The sequence below is a fragment of the Ursus americanus genome, chromosome 14 (genome assembly GCF_024610735.1).
Source record: "Ursus americanus isolate L20-20 chromosome 14, mUrsAme1.1.p, whole genome shotgun sequence".
Taxonomy (NCBI): domain Eukaryota; kingdom Metazoa; phylum Chordata; class Mammalia; order Carnivora; family Ursidae; genus Ursus; species Ursus americanus.
In genome coordinates, this window is record NC_142140.1 from 5,029,545 (window position 1) to 5,044,445 (window position 14,901).

Below are 14,901 nucleotides of genomic sequence, written 5' to 3' on the forward strand. Positions count from 1 at the left end.
CAAGATTCTTTGTCTTTGTTTTTTGAAAGTTTGATTATAATGTCTTTGAGTTCCTCTTAGAGTTCATTGAGCTTCTTTTTTATATTTATGTCTTTCTTCAGATTTGGGGGAGTTTTGGGCCATTATTTCTTCAAATATTCTCTCTGCCCCATTCTCTCTCTCTGCTCCTTATGGACTCCTGCAGTGCATATGTTCGTCTATTTGTTGATGTCCATAGGCCCCTTAACACTCTGGTCACTTTTCTTCAGTGTTTTTGTTGCTGTTTTGTTTTGTTTTGTTTTGTTTTTAATTCTAATTTCCATTGTTCTATCTTCAAGGTTTTTTATTCTTCTGCTTGCTCAAATCCAACTTTGAATCCCACTAGTGAATTTTTCGTTTAGGTTATTGTACTTTTCAGCTCCAGAATGTTTTTAGTTTCTCGTCAGGTTTTTTCATCTCTTTATTGGTTCTGACTTCTGCCACATTTTCCTTTAGTTCTTTGAGTAACTTTTAGACAGTTGTTTTAAAGTCTTTGTCCAGTAGACCTGATGTCAGACCTTTTTAAGGGATCATTTCTGTTGATTTATTTTTCTTTTAAATGGCCCATACCTTCCTGTTTCTTTGTATGCCTTGTGATTTTTTGTTGTTGTTGAAAACTGGATATTTGAATCTAATAACGTGGTAACTCTGGAAATCAGATTCTCCCCCCTTCCTAGGATTTGCAGGGTTTTGTTATGGGGTTTTTCTTTTTTTGTTTGCTTTTAATGTTGTAGTCTGTCTCAGTGCCAAGGATCATCCTGATGTGTAAACTTAAAGTCTTTTAAAGTCTTTTCTCTGGACATGTACCTTTCCCTGGACATGTACAGTCACTTTGTAATTTTCCCTGTATATGCATTTGCTTTCCAGTGTCCTTGTCTTTAATGTTGGGATCCCAAAAGAGGAAAAAGAAAAATGAGGGTGTAGGGAGAAATAATCCAACCCTTGGAATTGCTTAAGCTAGAGATGGAGGGGCTTGGAACAGGAGGAGGAAGAACAGCAACAGTGGCTGCCCCCTCTTTATCTGTACCTCTGTGATCAGAACTACCAGCGACTGGAGCATACATCCCCAATATTTGGAGGTCAAAGGTCCTTTTTGCCCACATAGGCTTGCATAAGCTGTGTCAAGCTGTTTCAAGAACATGTGCACAGATGCTAGCTTCAGAGCAGAGGTGGAGGCTGGGCAACTGCTACTGTGCTAAGAGCTGAAATTGACAGAAATTAACTGTAATTTATTGTCCAAACCTTCCCCTAAAGTTGCAAGCCTTCAATATCAAATAGATTCCCAAGTCCCAAAATAGTTACATCAGACGGAGTCCACCAGTGCAGTTAAGGTTTAGGTGGGGAGGCAGATTCCTGGTGCTTCCTGCTCTGCCATCTTCCCAGAGTCTTCTCTCAAATTAATTTTTTCCTGTATAGTATGAGGGAGGGGTCCAGTGTCATTCTTATGTGTGTTGTGTTCAGATGCTTCATCACCATTTTTTGAAAAGACTCTCTTTTCTCCATTGAATTGTCATGGCACTTTTATGGAAAATCATTTGACCATGTATGTGAGGGTTTATTTTTGGGCTCTTTATTCTGTTTTATTGGTCTAAATATCTGTTTTTATGCCAGTACCACACCATTTTGGTTACTCTAGCTTTATAATAAGTTTTTGCATCAGAAAGTGTGAGTCCCCTAACTCAAAACAGAGATTGTTTTGGCTCTTTTGGATCCCTTGGATATTCATATAAATTTTGGATCAGCTTGTCCATATATGTAATAAAAGCAGCTGGAATTTTGATAGCAGTTATGCTAAATCTGTAGAGCAGATTGGGTAGTATTGAGAGCTTAACAGTATTAATGTTCTGATCCATGAACACAGACATCTTTACATTTATTTAGTCCTTCTTTAATTTCTTTCAATGATGTATAGTTTTCAGAGTATAAGCCTTAACACTTCTTTTGATGTATTTATTCCTATTTTCAACGCTATGGTAAATGGGAATATTTCTTTAATTTCATTTTCTGGTTTTTCTTTGCAGCTGTATAGAAATACAGTTGATTTTTCTGTTGATCTTGTATCCTCCAACCTTGGGACTTATGTATTAGCTCTAATAGTTTTGTTGTTTTTTTTTATAGGATTTTCTGTATGATCATGTCATGTCATGATTTTATCATCTAAATAGAGAGTATTCCTTCTTCCTTTCCAAGTCTGAATGCTTTTCTTTCTTTCTTTCTTTTTCTTCCCTAATTGCCCTCACTAGAACCTCCAATACAGTGTTGAGTGCATGTGGCAAAGGCAGACATCTTTGTCTGGTTCCTGATCTTAGGAAGAAACCTGGTAGTGTCGGGGTGCCTGGGTGACACAAATGGTTGAGCAACTAACTCTTGGTGTCAACTCAGGTCATGAGATCGAGCCCCGTGAGGCTCTGTGCCGGGCATGGAGCCTACTTAAGATTCTCTCTCTCGACTATGGACTATGAGTAACAAACTGAGGGCTACAGAGGGGAGGGGGATGGGGGAATGGGATAGGCCGGTGACGGGTAGTAAGGAGGGCACGTATTGCATGGTGCACTGGGTGTTATACACAACTAATGAATCATCGAGCCTTACATCGGAAACCGGGGATGTACTGTATGGTGACTAACATAATATAATAAAAAATCATTATTAAAAAAAAAAAAAAAGATTCTCTCTCTCACTCTGCCCCTCCTCCCAACCCCCCTTCACCCCACCCCCGCTCTTGCACATGCTCTCTCTCTCTCAAATAAATAAATAAATCTTTTTTTTTTAAAGAAAGCTATCAGTCTTTTACCATTAAGTATTGTGTTAGCTATATTTTATAGATACTCTTTTATCAGATTGAGAACTTTCTCCTTTTTTTTTAAAGATTTTATTTACTTGAGAGAGAAAAAGAAAATGAGACAGGGGGATACACTCCCCACTGAGCAGGGAGGCCAACGCAGGGCTCCTTCCCAGGACCTGAGATCAGACCTGAGCTGAAGGCAGATGCTTAACCAACTGAGCCACCCAGGGGCCCCAGATTGAGAACTTTGTTTCTAGTTAGTTGAATGCTTTTGTTGTGAAATGGTGTTGGGTTTTGTCAAATGGTTTTTCTGTGTCAATTGAGATGTTGAGGCTTTTATCCTCTGTTATACAGTGTTATTACATTATATACGTATGGTGAGCCAAGCTTGTATTTCTGGGGTAAATCCCTACATGGTCATGGTATATAATTTTTTTTTAAGATTTTATTTATTAGCAAGAGAGAGAGAGAGAGGGAGAAGGGAGAGGGGCAGAGGGAGAGGGAGAAACAGACTCCCCACTGAGCAGGGAGGCCAATGCAGGGCTCCCCAAGTTCATGACTTAAGCCAAAGGCAGCTGCTTAACCAACCAACTTAACCTGAGCCTCCCAAGTGCCCTCATGGTGTATAATTTTTTATATGCCTCTGGATTCAGTTTGCTGATGTTTTACTGAGGATTGTTACACCTATATTCATAAGAATATTGGTCTGTGGTTTTCTTTTCTTGTGATGTCTTTGCCTAGTTTTGGTTACATAGAATGAATTGAGAAGTGTTCCCTCTCCTGTTGTTTGGAAGTTTATAAAGCATTCGTTCATGATATACTTTTTTTTTTTTTTTTAAGAGCAAGCATATGCGAACGTGGAGGGGCAGGGGAGAGGGAGAATCTTAAAAGGGAACCTTTTTTTTTTTTTTAAAGATTTTATTTATTTATTTATTTATTTGAGAGAGAGAGAGAGAGCATGAGTGGGGAGGAGAGGGAGAAGCAGGCTCCCTGCTGAGCAGGGAGCCCTATGTGGGGCTCGATCCCAGGACCCTGGGATCATGACCTTAGCCGAAGGCAGACACTTAACCGACTGAGCCACCCAGGCACCCCTTAAGAGAGAATCTTAAGCAGGCTCCATGCCCAGTGTGGAGCCGACATGGGGCTTGATCTCATGACCCTGAGATCATGACCTGAGCCAAAATCAAGAGTCAGTCGCTTAACCACCTAAGCCACCCAATCACCCCATGGTATACTTTTATTCAAGGAAAAATAATAACTGCCCACTTCAGGTGCCCAGATGACCACTCAGAACCTTGAACCTTATCTTTGGTGGGTATTAACTAAATTCCAGACCTTTGTATAATTGATAGGCTTTTCCCAGCCCCATCCCAGTGGGACTGGAGGATTACCAGGACTCTTTCACAAGTAGTTTTTCAGTGTAGTGCTGTTTCTTTTTGCCATCCTTTGTGGTGTTATGAGAGCCTTTCTTCTGGAAACTGTCATCGTAAAGGAGTGTTTTACAGCTGGTTTTGGAGACCATGAAAACATTCAAAGGTCATTTCTAAAAAGTTACTCTAGCAGCTATTTATTTATTAAAGTTATATAGAGCAGATTTGAAATTCCTCTGTGTTTTTTGTGGGAATTTTTTTGTTTTATGGTGGGGGTGGTTATTTGTTTTTGCATTTTCAACATTAGAAATAGCTCTTTTAAGATTGTATTTTCTTACAGCCATCTGTGGCAGTATCTCATTAGTTTTGTCATTTGTCATTCTGTGTACAACACCAGAACTACTCAACTTTATTTCTCAAAACCACAGTGAAAGCAAGAGGCATGCCCGAGACACCATTGGGCGTTTTTCTGAGCTCCCTTGTGATCCAGTCCACTTCTCCCCTATAGGTACCGCGGACACAGACCTCTCGGCCGGAATCTCCAGGGATGACCAGCCCCTCCCCGCGCATCCAGATAATCTCCACCGACTCTGCGGTAGCTTCACCTCAGCGAATTCAGGTACCTGCACCAATCCCACTTGGTTCCAGCCACCTGCCCAAAGGTAGTCCTGCCTTCTGAATTCTTTCCAGAACAACCTGCCTTGGGAATTCACTAAGGAGTTGTGCTTCTTGGGCATCAAGTACAATACAACCTCATTTATTCTTTAAAAAAGAAAAAGTTTACATTGATTGAACTAACTTACCTTTAACGTAAAAGTCTAAACTCTTGTTTGAAACTATTGGGATCAATGTACCATTTACATACTTAGGTGCTTCCAAATTGAGAGGCAGTATGTCCTAGTAGTGCCCTACTTTTTAGCTATTTTGATCTTGAAAATTAACTTTTCAGTGCCTCACTTTTTTTCATTTAGAAAATGTACATAAACTTCATAAGGTTAGTGTGAGGAATCAATGGGGTATTGCTTATAAAGTGCTTAGAACAGTGACTGGCCACATACTAATGTTCAATATGTACTAATTATCTATGTGCAATAATTATTGCTAGTATTATTGTTATTAACTAATTGGCATTCACTTATGATAGGTTTAGTCTTCCCCAGGGCTCTGAACCTGCCTCTGGCCCATTGAACAAAGAGAAGATGTGTGTATTGAAATCATGGTCAACAAGTTGGGAGGAAGGGATAATATGTTGATGGCACACAGATTAAAGATTCAAAGTTACCTCAACAAGCTGAATCAAAAGGCCAAACCAAAAAACAAAGATGAATGACAGAAAAAATATTAGTTACATAACACGAGTTTGAGAGAATACCAGGGTGGACAGGTAATTTGAGTGAATAAGTAAAAGGATTGCTTCATTCATAGTTTATTCCAAGTTCAGTATAAGTGAACAGGATGGTATCATAACTAGATAATTTCTGTAATGTTTACCCACTCTTTAAAGTGATTTTATGGACTATTATAAACTAAACATAGAAGAGTTCTAATAAGTAAAATGAAAGACATTAAAGATTATATTCCTATTATGTATGTATTGCATAACATTTTATCATAAACACGGAAGCTCACATGAGTCATTTTAACTTCACACCAGTAGGAAACACGTATCTGAGTGTTTGGAAATTCAGAAATAATAGGCCCAGCATTAACAAGGTTTTACTATTCCTCAGAATTAGAAACTCTATAGCCAGATTATTTTTCCTCTTTTATTTTGTTCTTATTTGCTCATTATGACTTGAAAATGGGTCCTTTATAGTTTTGTGGAGTACGTGTTAGGATTCCGCCTACAAACTCTCCTAACTCTGGGAAAGGAGCTATCTGCATTTAATCATGGCCTATACATCACGGGCTCACAACCATTTGAGGGCAGATGAGAACATAGAAAGTTCCCTAGGAGACTGTCGGTAGCTAATGTATGTATCAAGAGAGTACACCTTTCCCCTCATATCGGTATGAGAAGAGTATCTTTTCCTTAGGGCGGTTCTAGTATCCCATTCCTTACAGTGGGCTATCCCCATGCCATGGTGCTTGGCCCATGGTGACACTGCCATCCTGGCTGGAATGCAGTATGGTCCCTTGAACAGAAGTCCTGTAGAATAGATGCTTGGTTTTGAGCTTCTAGTCTCTCTGGGGAAGATAACTCTTTGGCATGAGTTCTGTATATAGTAAATATAGTTGAAATCTTTTCATTGTGAATAAAATTGGACATATCCTAAGTGCAGCTGAACTGACTATATTTCAAGGTTTGGTTTGTTTCTGTTTTGTTTTGGTTTTTGTTTTTAAGAAAAATTAGGGTTATAGGATGATTTTTTGGTTCTTGATGTTGGTGGTGATGGCTTCAGTTAAGTTTTCATTTCTAGCCCTGATTTCAGTGATGAATCTCCAAGCCCTGAGGCCTGGGAAGAGAATAAATGCTATGGTGTTTTCATGAATAACAATGCTTAGAACCCAAATGGTGACTTCTGTGATAAACTTGGGGGGGAAGATTATACAGTAAGGGTGATAGGGGCTAGGGGACATTTAAGAGCTTTGGCTCTGAATGGAACAGACTTAGGATCAAATCTTGTCGTCACTCAGCTGTGTGACTCTGGAGAAAGTTTCTGTAACCTCTATAGCTATAAAATGACAACAATAATAGTACCTATTTAGTAGCATTTTAAAAGGATTAAATGCTTGCAGACTTATAGGAAGCAAATACCAATGTTAGCAACTGAGTTATAATTTTTTAAGTTTTGTTTTCATATAATTTCAAACTTACAGAAAATAGTACATGGAAATCCTTTATATCTATCCAGATTCACCAGTTGTGTGAAGTGAATGTACATACATTTTTTCTGAATCATTTGAGAATAGAGGTATCACACCTCTTTGCCCTAAATATTTCAGTATGTATTTTCTAAGAACAATGACGTTTTCTTATGTAATCACAATACAGTTATCAAAATCAGGGAATTGAATATTGAAACATGCCATTATCTAATCCATAGTCATATTCTAAAATGTCATCAGTTGTCCTAGTTAAGTCCTTTATAGCTGTTTTCTCCCATTCCAGAATTCATGTTATTGTTTTTAATAATGATAATAAGGTGACAGTGAACACAAGACCAACATATCTAGTTACACAGGCCAGCGGATAGTGATCTGGAACATAGACTTGTATCTATCAGTATCTTGTCATCCTAATGGCTGCAAAGGGCTTTGGGGCCAAGCGGGAAGGCTGGGGGAAGTAGCCTCTAGTGGCTGGAGTTGAGAGCCATTGTTTGGGGATACAGAGGTCTAGGGTGGGGGCTGTGGAAGGAGATAGGGAGATAAAAAGAGCCATAGGAGAGCACCCACTTGTCTGAGAATGAGGCTTAATTGAACCCATCCAATCACAAGGTAGCTTCTCAATAAATCTCATAGGTTTTCATCATAATGCAGTGTTTCCAGGCCAGTGGTTTGCAAATTTTGTCTTTATTGCTCCCCACATGACAAACATTAGGTTCAATTTTTTTTTTTTAATCCGGCTTTTAAAGTAATCAAGATAGATTAAAAGAAAACATACTTGAACATGTCATATACCAAATTTGACATGCTGGAGGTCACTGGTGTGCTCTCTTGTACTGCCATGTTCATGGTTGAGGGCAGACCTTGGTATAAAGCTTCTCTTGCTGTTTCTGGGTATTTTAAGGTTTGCCTGAGATACTCCTATACTCCCCGTTTCAAGTTTGTGTTTTGAGAGCATCGTATTCAGTGTTTGACCTAAGGAAATGTTTGAATTTGAACTTATAAAATATGTGATAAAATACTTGTTTTATCTACTTTATATATTGAAGTTTCACATTTTACTAGGAAGGACTTCTGCCATTATGTATTTTTTAAGAGTTTGAAATCTTTACTTGGGTTCTTAAAGCACTTCCTTCCCTATTTCTCTCTTCTACTAGCTCTTTATTCCGGCACATCCCTTTTTGAATGCCAGTACTTGTTCTCTGTCCTTTCCATGTCCTCAGCCATCTGACGTTTCCTTTCTTGCTCTGATGTTCTCCTGGCCCCCCTCAGGTACTCATTGTTGTAACAGAATCACACGGCACCAAACAGGGTGCAGAGTAAATGATGCATCTCCCTTCCTCCTCTTCCCCAAGTCACCCAGGTTGCTCCCAGGAGGTAGCCACCATTACCATATTGCTTATTTGTTGTTTCAGAGACAGGCTGTACATAGAGACCAAAAGCATACATGTAAATATGTACAGCGTATTTTTCATGCATGTGGACATTTTTCTGTACTGTTCTACACCTTACTCTTTTGTTTTAACATCTCTTAGAGGTAGTTCTGTGTAGTAGAAATAGCTCCTTCATTCTCTTGAGTGGCAATTGTGATATCCCATGGATGCTGCAGTGAATACTTTTTACCTGTTTAATTTAGCACATCTGTAGAATCAGTTCCTCAAACTAGGATTGCTGGGAGAAAGGATGTAACCATGTGTAATTTTTTTTTTTTGAGGTGTAATTGACCTATTACATCATATTAGCTTCAGGTATACAACATAATGATTTTTTTTCAAGATTTTATTTATTTATTTGAGAGAGAGTGTGTGTGTGTGTGCACAAGAGAGAGCTCGAGCAGGGGGGAGGGAGAGAGGGAGAAGCAGACTCCCCGCTGAGCAGGGAGCCCAATGTGGGACTTGATCCCAGGACCCTGGGATCATGACCTGAGCAGAAGGCAGACACCCAACAGACTGAGTCACCCAGGCATCCCAATGTAATGGTTTGATATTTGTATATATTGTGAAATGATCACCAACAGTAAGTCTGGTTACCATCCATCACCATACGCGGTTAGACATTTTTTTTTCTCATACTAAAAACTTTTTAAAGATCTGCTGTCTTAGCAATTTTCAAGTATGCAACACAGTTTTATTAACTATAGTTAACTTGCTGTATATTGCATCCCCATGACATTTATTTTATAACTGGAAATATGTACCTTTTGACCTCCTTTGCCCATTTTGACCCCCCTCCTTACCTCCCCATTTCAGGGAGCCACCAATCTGTGGTCTGTATCTATGAGCTCTTTTTTTTTTTTTTTTTTAAATATTCCACATGTGAGATCATATAGTATTTGTCTTTGTCTTTCTTTGACTTATTTCACTTAGCATACTGCTCTCAAGGGCTGTCCATGTTGTCGCAGATGGCAAAATTACATTCTTTTTTATGGCTGTATAATATAATACTCAATTGTATATCAGTAAATACACACACACACACACACTACATTTTCTTCATCTACTCTTCCGTCTATAGACACTTAGATTGTTTCCATATGTTGACAATTGTAAATAATGCTGCAATGAGCATGGAGGTGCATATATCTTTTTGAGCTAGTGTTTTTGTTTTCCTTGGATAAATACCCAGAAGTGGAATTGCTGAATTATATGATAGTTCTATTTTTAATTTTTTTAAAAATTAAAGCCACTGTTTTCCTTAGTGGCTGCACCAATTTATATTCCTACCAGCTGTGCATGAGGGCCCCTTTTTCTCCACATCCTTGCCAACACGTGTTGCCTTTTTTTTATTATTATTATTTGATACTAGCCATTCTGACAGGTGCGAAGTGATATCTCATTGTGGTTTCGATTTGCATTTCCCTGATGATGTTGAGCATCTTTTCAGTCCCTGTTGGCCAACTTTGTCTTCTTTTAGAAAGCATCTATTCAGATCCTCTGCCCATTTTTTAATCAGTTTGGTTTTTGCTGTTGAGGTAGTTGAGTTTTTTATATAATTTGGATACTAACCCCTTAACAGATATATAATTTACAGATATTTTCTCCCATTCAGTAGGTTTTTTCATTCTGTTGATGGTTTCCTCTGCTGTGCAGAAGCTTTTTAGTCTCATATAGGTTTCACTTGTTTATTTTTGGTTTTGGTGTCAAATCACCAAAACGGATGTCAAGTTTACTTTCTTTTATGTTTTCTTCTAGGAGTTTTATGGTTTCAGGTCTTAAAGTCAAATCTTCCCTTGATTTTTTTTTTAAGACTTTATTTGAGAAAGAGAGAGAGAATGTGAGTTGGGGTGTGGGTACAGAGGGAGAGGGAGAGAGAATGCCACACAGACTCTGTGCTGAGCAGGGAGCCTGACGTGGGGCTCAGTCTCACGACCCTGAGATCATGACCTGAGCCAAAATCAGGAGACAGACACTTAACCAACCGACTGAGCACCCAGGCACCCCGAGTCTTCCTTTGATTTTGAGTTGATCTTTGTTTATGGTGTAGAATAATAGTCCTGTTTCATTCTTCTGCATTTGGCTGTCCAGTTTTCCCGATATTATTCACTTACTGAAGAGGCTGTCCTTTCCCCGTGGTATATTCTTGACTCCTTTGTCATAACTTAACTGACCATATATGTGTGTGTTTATTTCTGGGCTCTTTCTTCTTTGCCATTCATCTACATGTCTGTTTTTATGCCAGTACTATACTGTTTTGATTACTATAGCTTTTAATATAGCTATTTTGAAATTTTGAAATCAGGGAACGTGATGCCTCCAGCTTTGTTCTTTTATTCTCAAGGTTGCTTTGGCTATTGGTCTTTTGTGGTTCCATGCAAATTTTAGGATTGCTTTGTTCTATTTCTGTGAAAAATGCCATTGGAATTTTGATAGGAATTGCATTGAATCTGATTGCTTTGGGTAGTGTAGACATTTTGACAGTATTAACTCTTCCAATTTATGAGCACAGAATATTTTTCTATTTATTTGTGTTTTTGGTTTCTTTTATTAATGTCTTACAGCTTTTAGTGTGCAGCTCTTTTACCTTCTTGGTTAAATTTTTTCCTGGTATTTTATTCTTTTTGATGCAATTGTAAATAAGATTGTTTTCTTTTCTTTTTCTTTTTTTTAAGATTTTATTTACTTGACAGAGACACAGCAAGAGAGGGAACACAAGCAGAAGGAGAGGGAGAAGCAGGCTTCCCGCTGAGCAGGGAGCCTGACTCGGGGCTCCATCCCAGGACCCTGGGATCATGACCTGAGCTGAAGGCAGATGCTTAACGACTGAGCCACCCAGGTGCCCCATAAGATTGTTTTCTTAATTTCTCTTTGTGATAGTTTCATATTAGTGTATTATAGAAACACAACAGATTTTTTTAAATAATTTTTATTTTTTAATTTTTTTTTAAGATTTTATCCATTTATTTGACAGAGAGAGAGCACAAGCAGGGGGAGCAACAGGCAGAAGGAGAGGGAGAAGCAGGCTCCCTACCAAGCAAGGAGCCTGATGCAGGGCTTGATCCTAGTACTCTGGGATCATGACCTGAGCTGAAGACAGACACCCAACCAACTGAGCCACCCAGGAGCCCCTACACAACAGATTTTTGTAGTTTGATTTTGTATCCTGCAGCTTTGCCAAATTTGCCTGTTCTAACAGTTTTTTGGTGAAGTCTTTAGGATCCCCTCCCCTCCCCTTCTCTACTCTTCACAACCCTGAGATCAAGACCTGAGCTGAGATCAAGTGTCAGGCGCTTAACTGTGCCACCCAGGGCCCCTTGTCTTTATGATTTTCTATGCATAATATCATGGCATCTGCAAATATTGACAGTTTTACCTCTTCCTTTTCAATCTGGATGCCTTTTACTTATTTTCTTGCCTAATTGCACTGGCTAGGACTTCTAGTACTATGTTGAATAAAAGCAGCAACAGTAGGCATCTTTGTCTTATTCCTGATATTGGAGGAAAAGCTTTTAGCTTTTCATCATTGAGTGTGATGTTAGCTGAGTTGTCCATGTGTAATTTTGACAGTCACTTACAGACTGCCTTCCAAAGAGGTTGTGCCAACTTATATTCCCACTAGCCCAATTTGAGGGTGCCCATTTCCCTGCACACTTAACTATGTATTAGGCTGTATATACTGTTTAGTCTTTTTTAGTTCTGTAGGTGAAATATCACTGGTGTATAAGTTTTGCATTTCTGTTACTTATTCATCCATAAATATGTAATAAAAATTACTCTGTTTTTGAGTATCCAAGCTGATACTTAAATTTTATATAATCATAAATAATAAAGTACTTTTTTCCCCATCTTTTGCCATAACTCTACCCCCTTTACTTTTCAACCAATAGGCTTTTTGAAAGTTATATCTAATTTTATTATGATTATCTTTTACATTAAATGTACTTTATGATCCAAGTGTAAATACATACCTTAAAATATTAGGCTTTTCTAGACCCACTGCACTGAAATATCCAAGATCAGTCAACCAGCTAAGTATCTGTTTAATAGGAGGAATAATATTTGGAAAGCTTACAGGAAATAACTTATAAAAATAAGAAATATATAAAATAGGAAATGATTCTGGGCTGTTATAGTATTGGCTGTAGTTCTTTGCTGCACCTTCTCTGCCAGACTGCTAGATGTTGAAATCCCTCAGGACTCCATTCTAGGCTATCTCTTCTCTGTATTTTCTCTGAGCCCGTGGCTTAAATGTCATTTTATACTAGTAATTCCCAAATAGAGATTTATGGCCCGGGCCTCTGCTGTGGACTCCATTTGGTTCAAAATATTTTAAATTTTTTTGAGACTTCTTCTGTGTTGTTTAATTTCTAAATGTGTGGGGATTTTTAAAAACTATTTTTCTATTATTGATTTCTAGTTTAATTCCATTGTGGTCTAAGAATGTACTTTTGGATTCCTATTTTATCTTAAGGTATATTCTGTGGCCCAGAGTGTGATCTGTCTTACTGAATGTTCCATGCAGGCTTGAGAAGAATGTGTACCCTACTGTTGTTAGAACTATTACTTTATAAATGTCAGTTATATCAGGTTGATTGATAGTGCTGTCCAAGTGAACTATATCCTTATTGATTTTTCTGCCTGCTTAATCTACCTTGCTGACAGGGAAACAGTGATATCTACAACTATAATATTTGATTTCTGTATTTCTCCTTGGCAGTTTTACCAGTTTTTGCCTCATGTATTTTGAAGCTCGGTTGTTAGGTGCATACATGTTTAGGATTGTTATGTATTTTGGGGAATCGACCCATTTATCATCATGTAATGCCTCTCTTTATGCCTGATATTTTCCTTGTTCTGAAGTCTTCTTTGTCTTTAAATTCAATTCTGTTACTCCAGCTGTCTTTTGATTAATGATAGCATGGTGTCTTACTCCATGCCTTTACTTTTGATCTGTCTGTGTCTAGGGTTTCCTGTTGACAATTTATAGTTGGGTCTTCTTTTTTTAACCAAACAAGTCTTAGTCTTTTAGTGGTATATGTAAACATCCACATTTAAAGTGGTTATGGATATATTTGGATTAATACCAACCATGTGCGTAACTGTTTTCTCTTTGTTGCCAGAGGCTCCTTTTTCTGCTTTATCTGGTTCTGATTGAGCAACTTATATGATCCCTTTTCTCTCTTAATGTATCAAATCTGGGGCGCCTGGGTGGCACAGCGGTTAAGCGTCTGCCTTCGGCTCAGGGCGTGATCCCAGCGTTATGGGATCGAGCCCCACTTCAGGCTCCTCCGCTATGAGCCTGCTTCTTCCTCTCCCACTCCCCCTGCTTGTGTTCCCTCTCTCGCTGGCTGTCTCTCTCTGTCAAATAAATAAATAAAATCTTAAAAAAAAATGTATCAAATCTACATCTTTACAAATGTTTTCAGTTGTTGCTCAAGTTTACAGTAATTATTTTATAAGCCTACCTTCAAATGATACTATACTGTTTCACATGTAATACAGGTTCCTTGTAACAGTGTTCCCAATTCCCATCCTTTGTGACATTGCTGTCATTCATTTCACTTACCCACATGCTGTAATCACCCAGTATATTGTTACTATTACTAACTTAAACAGTTATTTTTTAGATCAATTAGGAATAAGAAAATACAATTTATTTGACTTTAACTTATTCCTACAATGTTCTTCCATTCTTTATGTACATCCAAGTTTTAACCTGTATCATTTACTAACTGAAGAAAAGCCTTTAACATTTTTTACAGGGCAGGTTTGCAGGTGATGACTTTTCTTAGTTTTTGTTTGTCTGAGAAAGTATTTCTCCTTGACTTTTCTGTTGTTGTTTTTAAATTATTTTCAGCGAAATTCATAGGATGTAAAATTAACCATTTTAGGGGCACCTGGGTGGCTCAGTCAGTTAAGTGTCTGCCTTTGGCCCAGGTCATGATCCCAGAGTCCTGGGATTGAGCCCAACATCGGGCTCCCTGCTCTGCGGGGATTCTGCTTGTTCCTCTCCCTCTGCTCCTCCCCCCTACTCATGCTCTCTTTCTTGCTCCCTCTCTCAAATAAAGAAATGAAATCTTTATAAAAAAAAAATTTAACCATTTTAAAGTGAACAGCTCAGTGACATTTAGTACATGTACAATGTTGTACAACCACCACCTTTATCTATTTCCATCAGTCCAGCATAAAACCCCTTATCCATTAAGCAGTTTCTCCCTGTTCCTTCTCCCTGTTTCCCCTCCCCCTAGCCTCTGGCAACCACCAGTCTACATTCTGTCTCTATGGACTTATCAGTTTTGGACATTTCATATACATATATGTATGACATTTGTGTCTAGCTTCTTTCACTTAGCATATAATGTTCATTTATCTATGATGTCACATGAATCAGTACTTCATTCCTTTTCATGGCTGAATAATACCCCATTGTATGGATATGCCACAATTTATCCAGTCATCATCCACT

At 38.3% G+C, this 14,901-nt stretch overlaps 1 protein-coding gene across 2 annotated transcripts in view; it reads left to right on the forward strand.

The window, feature by feature from the left end:
* NR2C2 (nuclear receptor subfamily 2 group C member 2) overlaps nt 1-14,901 on the forward strand; it is a 100,547-nt gene that overhangs the window by 52,899 nt on the left and 32,747 nt on the right. For both annotated transcript variants that reach the window (XM_045812465.2, XM_045812464.2), the window contains one exon: nt 4,682-4,792. In XM_045812465.2, coding sequence (XP_045668421.1) covers nt 4,721-4,792 — 72 coding nt within the window. In that variant the 5' untranslated portion in view covers nt 4,682-4,720. The remainder of the gene's footprint in view (nt 1-4,681; nt 4,793-14,901) is intronic.